The sequence below is a fragment of the Python bivittatus genome, unplaced genomic scaffold, assembly GCF_059951505.1.
Source record: "Python bivittatus isolate LINGU-HERP-01145 unplaced genomic scaffold, Pbiv_v1 ctg000600_np1212, whole genome shotgun sequence".
Lineage (NCBI taxonomy): Eukaryota > Metazoa > Chordata > Lepidosauria > Squamata > Pythonidae > Python > Python bivittatus.
This window is the reverse complement of record NW_028277082.1, coordinates 21,942-32,804: the sequence shown is the minus strand read 5'-3', so window position 1 is coordinate 32,804 and position 10,863 is coordinate 21,942. Positions and strand designations below refer to the sequence as shown.

The 10,863-nt window shown below is 46.3% G+C and overlaps 1 protein-coding gene across 3 annotated transcripts; it reads right to left on the bottom strand.

Annotated features, from left to right (window-relative positions):
• Positions 1-1,477: 1,477 nt before the first annotated feature.
• CIB3 (calcium and integrin binding family member 3) lies at positions 1,478-10,575 on the bottom strand. Of its 3 annotated transcripts, none has more exons than XM_088147689.1 (6): positions 10,525-10,575; positions 10,160-10,194; positions 6,705-6,816; positions 3,289-3,436; positions 2,168-2,366; positions 1,478-1,499 (listed from the first exon to the last, which is right to left on the bottom strand). In XM_088147689.1, the coding sequence occupies exons 1-6, from the start codon at positions 10,573-10,575 to the stop codon at positions 1,478-1,480; spliced, it is 567 nt and encodes a 188-aa protein (XP_088003815.1). The 3 variants fall into 3 exon arrangements, with proteins under 3 accessions (XP_088003815.1, XP_007439096.1, XP_007439097.1); XM_007439034.1 differs by having other exon boundaries at positions 2,168-2,363; XM_007439035.1 differs by lacking the exons at positions 6,705-6,816; positions 10,160-10,194 and having other exon boundaries at positions 2,168-2,363.
• Positions 10,576-10,863: the final 288 nt, after the last annotated feature.

The following is a 10,863-nucleotide window of genomic DNA, read 5'->3' as shown; positions in this document are numbered from 1 at the left end:
CCAACATGGCATGGGACCAGGTTATCTGAGTGATCGCCTCTCCCTGATTACATCTGCCCACCCCATCAGATCTGGCAGAGAGGGTTAGGGTTAGGGTTAGGGTTAGGGTCCCGTCTGCTAGGGACTTACACTTGGCGGGTCCTGGAGGTGGGCCTTCTCTTTGCGCCCGCCTTATGAAACATTCTCCCCCCCCCCCAGAGTGAGGTTAGCTCCATCGTAGTTATTGTTCCGTAAGTTCCTCAAGACCTGGCTATGTCAGCAGGCCTGGGGGTCCCAGTGACATCTTAAGATGGCTCCGTTGTTAATATCTGCTGTCTCCTTTGCCTGGTGGTTTGTATTTTTAGTAATTGATTGTTTCATATTTTTAATGTTTGTTTTTAAGTATTTATTGTTTTATTTAATTGTTGTATGCTGCCCAGAGTCACTTCATGTGAGATGGGGGGCTATATACATTTGCTAAATAAATAAACAAATAAAGAAATAAAATAAAATAAACAACAAGGAAATACCTCTCTTCCCCTCACCCCACATTAAATTCATGAAAACCCGGGTTAATGAGGATAATGGTTACACTTTTGTTCTAATACTTAGGGTTTGAACCTGCGGGGAACTCTGTGTTCTCTCTGGATCAGGTCACACCTTGGTTTGGCTATAGGCCAAGGGATTTAGGATTTGGGTGGCTGTGGAATGAATAGTCCCAGCCGTTAAAGGGACTGGGCAGCTGAGGGGAGATCAGAGGACTGGGGGTATGTACAGAATGACATGAGGCAAGTGGGGCAGAACAGTTTCCTCCCCTTTTTCTTCTCCCAAGGCTCCAATTTCTTGGCCTTACTGCCCTTTTGCACACAGTTGCTTACCACAAAAGGGAACAGCATGCTGGACGTGGACGTGTGGCAGCTTTTCTTATATAGAACGCTAATGGTGGAAGGAGCCACTGGCCCCCATGCAGGACCCGCTCTTCGGTGTCATTTTGCCAGTTCCAGTCATATTCACGGTAGCGTCCTCCGCTGAGCACAGGGCGTGAGGTCTGACTCCGCCAGTGCCTCTCAGTTCTAACAGAGCCCATAATACACAAAGCGATTTGAGCCAATAGCAGTTACTGGTGCTTGGCATAGTTTTCCAGTGTCTGAAATTGTTTGACCCCATTTGACAGGTGAAAGCAAAGATACTCCAGATACGAATCCTGACTTACAACAATAAAACAAAAAGTATTCCTACTATTAAATTAAAAAATTATCCTCTCAATTTCATTCCCATTTCATTATGTTGTACTAAGAGGGAAGGTAATCGTTGTCCTCGTCCTTTTTGGAAGCTGTTAGAGCATTTATTTCTCTCTTGCAATTAAGAGGGTTCAAACTGTTTGAAACTGAGAGGAGCTCCAGGTGTCATCTGCTCCCGCTTCAGCTCAGCATTGGAAGCAGTGGAATTATGAAGACCTACAAAGGTTCATCTCTTGGAGGGTCTGTGAGTTTTTTGATCAGATTCTAATATGAAAAGTGCTGTTAAACAAACAAACAACAACTTATTTGGGACCTTTTGTGAGAGGAACAGTCAGCAATCAGGACTAGTATCATGACTAGGACAAAACATTAGGACAAAGCTAAATATTCGGGGCTCGAGTCCAGCAGCATTTGCCAACCTTGGCAACTTTCAGACCTGTGGGCTTCATCTCCCATAATTCCCAGCAATAGCCAACACAGTTTTAGCCTCATGACTATTCAGAAGGACTGCCCCCCAAATGTGTCTAAGAAAAAGTGCTATTGTCTTGGTTGATAGAAATTCTGCATAGAAGACAAGAACCCTCAGTGGGGATCGTGCATGAGAGTTTTTGTCCTGGCGCTAGCTCAAAGCTATAGTTATTTCAGTGGCCCGCAGAGTCTGTTCATCATGACCCTTATGCTTAATTGTTCTCTGGGAGCTTGTTCTGCCAAGCAAAGCCCTGCGTGTTCCCACCCTGCTTGATTTCCCTGGCCCTAGCTGGCTTGGAGGGGGGGTTCTACCATCATTTGCTTGATCACTGGTAAGGAAAGGAAAGGAAAGGAAAGGAAAGGAAAGGAAAGGAAAGGAAAGGAAAGGAAAGGAAAGGAAAGGAAAGGAAAGGAAAGGAAAGGAAGAAAGGAAGAAAGGAAGAAAGAAAGAAAAACTAGCGCAGGGTGGTTTCTCTTACCTGAGGAAGTCGGGGGCTCTCACTATCATGTGCTGGAAATCTTCCAGCGACAACTTGCCATCGTTGTCCAAGTCAGCTTCATCAATCACTTTATTACACACCAGGCTCACCTCCTCTGGGGTCAGTTCTTTACGGGTCAGTTTATTGACAGTCTTCTCCAGGTCAGATTTGCAGATATAGTTGTCATCATTAAAGTCTGCTAAGGGAGCACTCACAACTCTTAGAGCTGGCCAGAGAAAAACATCCCTTTGCCTGTCCTAGGCTTCTCACTCCATGGGCCTGATAAAGCGAATGGCTTCCTTCTGCCGGAGGGAGTATCCAAGATCCAGACTCAGCTGGCCCCAGACATCTTGCTCTGAAGCAAAGGACCTGATATTCCCACCCTCCATCTCCTGCACAAGTGGATAAGCAGTTGACCCTTAGTGGAACATCTCCAAAAGGATAGCTTGCTCCAGCACAAGGAAGGAAGCACCTCCCTTAGATGCTGCCTCGCTCTGCCTGTGCACTGCAGCTGGCCTCATGGCAACCAGCAACTTAAGGGGAAGGGGAATGAAGAAGGCCTCCCTAGGGTTTCTAGGAATATCCCCGTGCAAACAGCCATGGAATGCCTATGAGTTTCCACTCAAACTCCTGGGCATTATCCAGCCCTGAAAGCTTTCCAGCAGAGGATGTGGTGGTGATATTTATTTATTATTCATTTTATCTATTATTAAATTTATATGCTGCCCATCTCCCCTAGAGGGTGACTCTGGGCAGCTTACAATTAAAGACAAGAACTTATCTCTGAACCCTTAATAGATCATGTCAGGTGAACGAGCCTTTTTCCTATCCCTTGAATTCTCGGTCTGCACCTGCTTTTTTCCCCCCCATGATCCTCTTTTAGGACAGTTTGGCAACTGCCTGCCCTTCTCACTCCCAGAGCAATCGCCAGCCGCAAAAAAGAAGAAAAAGAAGGTGGCCCTGATAGTTCCAGCTCATTAGCACAGTCCTCCTGGCTGGAGACTGTGTCCTTGGTGTGGTGCTAATGATGAGGGAGAGCTCTGCACCATCTCCCTGGGAGAAGCCAGCAGTTCCACCCCGTGGATAGCGCCCCCCCCGGCCCCTAGCCCCTGCCAGCTCACCGTAGATTTTGAAGGCATAATAGGCCTTGAGGTCACGAGGTGCCATTTCACTCATCACTGAGAACATGTCCAAAAAGTCATCTAAGGTCATGTTGCCTTCCCCGTCCTCTGAGAAGACCTCTGCTATTCGCTGGCGGAAGGGATTGTCCTGCAGGAGGAGGAGGCAGAGCACAGAGACAGGAGAAGGGCTTCTTCTTCCCCATCTGTTTCACAGCGGCAGCCTTGCTTCCTATTTAATCTAGGTCATTTCCTGGACCACCTAGGGAAACACTTTTCTCACAGCCACTGAAGAACCCCACATGCTTTCCAGGAGCCAAGCAGGCCAACTTCTGGCTGGAAAAGACTGTTGCCTCTTGTTCTGAAGTGCAGGACACAGAATCATGCCTTTAAGTTACAGGAATGCAGATTTCAGCTGAATATGAGAAAATACTGGTTACCTGTAGGAGCAGTTGGACAGTAGAACCAGGATCCCAACAGTTGATGGGCTCCCCTGCCCTAGATATGTCCAACTAGAAGCTGGGCAGCTGTCCATCAGGATTCCTATTCTGGACTAGGGATCCAAAGCTCTTCCTACTCTAGGATCCTAGAACAGCTCGCAGCGGAGGGCTGTCCTGGCATTTGCTGCCCAGTTGCACTGAGGACATCTGCCCTGATCCTCTGTCTCTGCTGCTCTGCTTGGGAGGTGATCCAAAGCAAAGAAAGACACATAAGTGGAAACCCACGGCCTCTACTTGCAGCAACATTACTTGTTAACCTGAAATGGTAGCAGAGCAAGGAAACTTCACAGTCTTTTTCTGCTATTTTAATTCTTCATTAATGCTTCTGGCACCAGTAAGTTGTTAGGGTGACAATTTGATTTTAGTGAAGTAGGTGTAGATTGAGGCTGTACAAACACAAGTGCACATGCGCGCATATACACACACACAGACATTTTATAAAGTATGTGATATTTACTAAGCTTTGAACGGTGTATGGTTTGCTCCCCTCCTCCAGATTATACCCCCAACTGGCTTAAGGTTTGTACTAACATAATATTATAGTCAAGCCAAGATGTCAAAACTGATTGTAGGAGCAATGCCCCTTTTTAGTCATGTCCAGCTGGGAAAAGGACCCTATCGTTTGAAGGAAAGCAGAGTGCCTTCGACCCTGCCTTCAGTCACACCCTGTGCACAGCAACTCTAGCAGCTACAGGGAATCAAACCTAATTCCGTATTATTAGAAAGGACCCAAGCATAACCTTTCCAAGTGCTTGAGGGCAGAATCCCTTATCAGATGAGAAGGAAAACCCCACCTCTGGCTGCACGAGCCAGAGCTTTGCTTGAATTTGTGTTCCTTTTCTCCCTTTCCCATCACCATGCACAGCTGGAGGGAGAAGGAGAAGGAGAGCAGAGCAGGGCTGGGCCGGGCCGGGCCAGGCCGGGCTGGGCAGGACACCTGGCCCCAAGCTTCTCCTCACTTGCCCGCCGTTCTGCTTATCCCAGAGGGAGATCTCTCTGAGCTCAGATCTCTCTGAGGCCAGACCCTGCCCCCTGCCCCCCACCCAAGTGGCCTTCAGACCAGTGTGACTCTCTTGCAGGCAGTGGCCTGTTGGGGGTGGTGGGCGGGGGCCACCGTTGACTTGGACCTGCAGTACAGCCCAAAGAGGTTGCTGGGCCTTACAGCGGCCGAGCCGAACTGCTGCAGCGTGTTGCCTGCTTAGACTTCAGAATCCCCATCTCCCTGGGACCCAGAAGCAGCCTGGCTGAGTTGAGTTTCACGGTCTAGAAGAGCCAGTTGGCTTCCCCTGACCAGCAGGATCCAGAATCAGACAAAGGGAGCAGTAGACCCAACCTTTGAATTGCTCCAGCAGAATTGTGGTTTCAGGGAGCCAGGAGCACACCCAGCAAAGCCAGCCAAACAGCACCAATAAAGCCGTGATTGAGAGGCACCCCTATCTGCCCTTCCTTCCAACTGTTGGAGGATCCAGGTAACCCTGAACCTCAAGGCCAGACCTCTGCGCACAAGCGGCAAAGCAGAGGGAGATTCTCTCCCCTCCTTTCTCTTTCCAGTTCAGAAACATTATTTTTCCTTATATTTAAACAAAATCTAGGTAGCTGCCTCTCACATCCATTAGTTCCGGTCCTAGTTTCTGTGGCCAGAGAAAAGAATTCCTAACCCTTTCCCCTTGTAGCTTTTCTTTATGTACCTGGATCCAGCTATCATGTCTCTCGTAAATTTTCTTTTATTCTCAGATTCCTTTGGCTTAATGGAGCAATGTGCCAAACCCTCAGAGAATATTAGTGCTTCTTATTTGATTGCTTTGCATGTTAGCTTTAGAACTTTGTGCTATATTCCCTGTAAATTGTCAACCACCTATTTGATTGCCTTTATACCATTGGCCTCCAGTATTAACTGCTTGATTAATTATAATTTCATTTTTGGACTTCCACAATGCCTAAACCTGTTTAGTAACCTATACAGATCCCAACAGAAGTGGCATTTTGGCAGGCTCCAGTCAGTTAAAACTAACAAATGGTAAGTCTGTTCACTGACTGATGATCTAGATGCCACAGCATAAAAGGGAAGGAGAAGAGAAGAGGGAAAAAACCCCCAACTCAGGTGCTTTAAAGTTACATCAGATAACACTCCATCAGTTTTCTTGCTCCACTTGACTATTTTAAAATAAGAATTAAAGACATTGCATGGGATGCCTCACAGAGCACTACATCAGTTGATAGCACATCCATGTTCCCAGCACCGGGATATCATGCAATCGAACTTTGGTACCAAGTGACTGAATTCTGGCAGCAGTTTTTTTTTTCCTCTTCAAAATTAAGAGCACCTACCATTCCCATTTCCACCCTTAAACACCCCTGAATATAGTCCCAAAGATTGCTTGGGCGGGGGGGGGGGGGAGGGGAGCAATTTTAGCCTTTTTTGGTGTTTTGGGGTATCTTAAGGGTAGGGCCTGATTGGCATTGCAGAAGCCCACTCCCTCAAGGAAAACATGGCTGAATATACAAATAATCCACCTCCCCGCAAAGGGGAATTAAAAAAAACTACCCAGGAAGAATTGTTCTTTGTAGGTTGCAGTTTTCCTGATCCTCCTTGTCCAGGGGTTTGGAGAACTGCCCCACTGAAATATTTGCAGTCTTGGCTGACTGAGGGTCAGTCCCACAGCACCACCGTGGCCATAACTCCCCTATCAAATCCTCCTGGGGCTTGTAAACAGCTTTGCGACATCTGGGCACAGAGCCCACCACAGAGGCCAAAACCCCATGGAGACAATCTCCTCCTGTAAGGCAGAACCAGCATGGCACTTCCAGCCCCATTCCACCCTCCACCCTGATATGATCCCAAACATGCTAAAGGGGGTCTGCACCACAGGTGCAAGCAAGCAGCTGTCCCAGCAGCAGAAGACTCGGCTCCTCCGGTACCTTTAGCTCCGGCATGCTTCCAATGAGTTCGTAGGGGAGTTTCATGCTGGGTTTCTTGGTATAATCTTGTGGCACTAACTGGGGAGCCAAGTCACGGTACTTGTCAAACAACCTACAAGGAAGCAGAGGAAAGGTTTCCTTTTCAACTGGCAGACCCAGGCCTGGGGCTCAGAGTGCCTGTCCTCCAGGTCTCGCACTTTTTATGAGCCAGAGTGAGAGGATATCAGCCAAATCTCTCTCAGTCTGAGTAATGTGTGGGAACATTGGCGCCCACCAAGAAAGCTTCGACCTTGCAGGAGTTTGCAAAGCACAGCAGTGACAGGAGAGCCTTTAGCTATGCTTTCTTGGCAACAGCGCAGAAGTGGGTTACCCTAGGGTTACGGTTAGGGTTAGGGTTAGTCTAACCTTAACCTCACACCTGGATCAAAGCTTGGGAAAACGTCTTTGCCAAGTAAGATATAACAAGAAGCAGGGGTGGGGAGGATGGTCCAAGGAGAGTCAAGACCTGAAGTCTCTGCAGTTAAAAGTCTTAAGATGGAGGAGATGAAGAAAACATGGGCAGGCAGAGGAGCAATTTTAAGCTTTCATGTCTAGAAACAGACAGCTGGACAGGGCCATAGAGGCCAACTCCTTGCTGAGGGCAGGAAACCCAAAGAAAGCAGCCCAGAGAATGCCTGCCCATATTTGCTTGAGCACATCCAGGGAAGGGGGACCCCCACCTCTATGGTCAGTGGTTCCGTTGTTGCATTACTCTTACTCTTACAAGCTTTTTCTAATATTCTGCTTCTTCTTGTAATTTAAGAATATTATTCTGTGTTTTGAATTCCAGGGTTAGGAATTAGGAATTCCAGGGTTGTAGAATTTCCTCTAAAAGACACTCCTTCAGAAATACCACCATATCCCACCCCTTCTGTTGTCTCAAAATTAAACATCCCCAGTTCTCTTTAACCTCTTCTTATAGGATGTTTCCCATCACTTGGTCAACCTTGACACCCTTCTTTGGAATCCATATTTGTCTGAATCCAAATTTCTCTGAATCACAGTTGGACACACTTGAAGTATTGTCTGACTTGTGTGTGGTCATGTATACACTTGTACTATAGAACAAAAGCATGACTTCCTGTGAGTTGGAAGACATATCCTATTGATGCAGGCTAAACTTTTATTTCCATATTCACCTTGCAATTACAATTTCAGACCTGTAGGTATTAATACCAGATCAGATCCTCCATCCCAGATTGGTGCATTTGGCTTGTTTTCCTAAGTGAAGTACTTTGCATTTGTCCAATAGATTACACTTATTTTTTCAGTCCATTTTTCCAATCTATGTCATCTATTATAGTCTCATTCATTTGGTCTATTTTGCCTCTTCCAATCCCTCCCCCTCATCCCAGTAATAGAGTTTTTACAATATTATGTTGGAGGTCAAGAAAAATTGTGCACAACTTGTCAATAAAGTCATTACTTGACCATGAACTATTGAATCTGTTTAACTTGGCAGCCAATGGAAGTTTCCAAGAAAATAGGAATTCATCAGCAAGATACAAGAAGAGTTCCTCTCAACAGCTCAGCTATTATTTAGAGCAGAAGTGGGGAAGCTCTGAAGAGCTGGGGGCTGCAACTCAGAGGGTCACAGGAGGCCTGAAATAAAGCGGTGAATTGTAGCCGAAAAAAAATGATTGAAATTTGTCAGTGTGGAAGGGTAGATACAATGGCAGCTTGCCTCCAAACCTGCCACTTTCATTCCCACCAGAAAAACGGTACTGTTAAAATGTTTTTGTAGCTGAATTTTGGCTCTGCAATCCCAGAATTATGAGGGCCACATGCATATATATGTGGCATGAGGGGAGCCTGTCTCTTTTTCCCCTTCCTCCTCCCAGAGGAGGAACATAAATGATGGTGAAGAGATACAAGTCAAGACTTCTATACTCAGAAAATTGTTGAGGAGGGAGAATGGCAATGGATTTGCTGACTGCTAAGGATTCCTCAAATGCACTAGAATGTTGGCATTGTTTTTGAGTGGGTGCATGCACGCGGACATATTTAAATTTAGAAAATAGTCCATTTCTTGCAGTGGGAAATGGCTAGGATGGGCAGTCCCTGAGTAGCTTCCCAAAGACTAGAGGATGAACTGGATTCCTGTTTCTGAGACTAGTCAAAACAACTTTAGCAGCTTACTTCACTGCTGCTGGTATCAATCCTGTAGCTCTATCCTTTTATTCCTGCTCTGTTTCCAGCAGTCCTCGGCTCACTTTTAAGTTTTGCTCTAAGTGTGTTGCTTCTTTCTGCAGTTAGTATGATGGGCTGTCCTATTACTTTTTTATGTGTTATCAGTCACTCTGAATGTGGGACACTGGGGACTGAAATCATTAAAAAGGGCAGTTCCAAAATAGGGAGGCGGCAAGGGGAAAAGCCTTTCCCTTGCCTTGCATGTTTATCTCTGCTGTTCTTGCAGTGGAATGAGCAGTCTCTCTTTTACAGCATTCATCTGTTAAAGTGGAAGAGCACAATGAAGCCAAAGTTTTGAAAAGGCTTCCATCTCTATCAATAATGCATGCCTTATTCATGATACAGTTATGGCCTTGGCTTCCATTCCAGAGATGAAAGCATGCTCATACTTAGGTTTCATGAACAGCAGCGTTTTCTCCAGCTGTGTTTCTTGGATGCAGCTTGTAACAAATTACAAAGGAGGGTGACCTTCTTCGGATCAAAGCACTCTTCTCTCTGATGTCCTGACCAATGTGCCTTGGGTCCTGTCCTTTTGCTCTCCGAATAATAATCATTTATTTAGTCAAGACATTCAGTCTGTTTATTGAATTCCTAGGACAGGAAAGAACAGGGAAAAAATGCAAAGTACACAGAATCCTAAAAAATTCCTACATGATCTTGCTCTGTTGGATGAGTCTAAGAGGGCTTCCCGAGTCAGTCAGAGCAGAGCTTCCCAGGCACTACCAATCAAAATGCACTGGTTGCCATTTCACCTGCTTTCCTTGACATTCTTTTTACAGAAACTGACAGAAAACACAAGAACAAGAACTACCCACAGAAGAGAGTACTTGGTTCCCTTGTAGAATGCAGGGGGGTTGCCCAGTAAATCTATGTTCAAAATGATCCTAAAATTGCATTACTTTTAAATTACAGCAGTAATTCTATGCACATTACTTTGGAGTAAAGTATGCTGAACTCTCGAGGACTTACTTCTGAGTAGACACACATTGACTTATACTTGTTAATCTGTTGCATGGAGCTCCCAAATGCCAGCCTAATGAGAATGTTGGGTAAATGTGCCAAGCATCTACAGTATTTAATTCAAAGCTAGAATAAAAAATCTCCACTCCCTTCAGCTTGGAAAAAAGTTGAAGAAAATCAGCTTCTTCTATCACAACACTGCTAAAAGCTGGTTCTGCTGACTTTAACTTTTGGATCTAGCAATTTTGCACTGCAGCAGGTCTCACCTCAGAATTTCTTTTCTTGTGAAAAACGTGACATCCTGGAACATGAAAGAAACATAAAACCAGCATGGGAGCCAGCAAGTATAGAATTCCTTGATGCTGTGCAATTTTGGATCATCTATTATAAACCTTTGGCTGCTTCACAGTATCCTCCCCCTTTCCCCTGCATGCAGCACAACCAGGGAAAAGTCCTTGCCTTCTGTGGAAGGGCAGGAATCTTCCTCCTCACACCTGGCCACCCACCCCTGTTTCATGTCCACCCCACCCTGAGGAGAAGCCTCATTTGACCAGGAGCAGCAGCCCTTCCTGCCCTGCACGAGAAACAGAGCAGCTGAGGCAGATCCGGAGACATGGCCCGTTCTCAGTACCTGATAGGCATCCAGCTGTTCCGGAGTGAAGATTGTCTGCTTGTTACCCATTTCTGTGCCCCCAGCACTGAGCCATGGCTTCTTCTGTCCCCAAGGTTGCCTTTCCAGAGAGGCTAGATGCAGAGATTATGCAGAGCTCCAGCCCTGGGGCTCTGGGAGGCTTGAGAGGATCAGATGTCCGCTTGCTTTGCTCCAGGGATCTCCGGATCATAATAGGGGCATTTCATCAAATCTTTAGACTGGAGGTGGCATGTGGTGTGCCTCCAGCACCCCCTACTTCTGCCGTGCTTCAGACAGGCTCAGATTACATCATGGGCACCCGGCTCTCTGAGCAACAGA

Coding starts and splice junctions, on each gene's coding strand:
- CIB3 (XM_088147689.1), bottom strand. CDS start 10,575: ATGGGTAACAAGCAGACAATCTTCACTCCGGAACAGCTGGATGCCTAT. Junction 3,437..6,704: donor GAAGCATGCCGGAGCTAAAG/GTACCGGAGGAG, acceptor CTCCTCCTGCAG/GACAATCCCTTCCGCCAGCG. Junction 1,500..2,167: donor AGAGCCCCCGACTTCCTCAG/GTAAGAGAAACC, acceptor TTTGTTTAACAG/CACTTTTCATATTAGAATCT.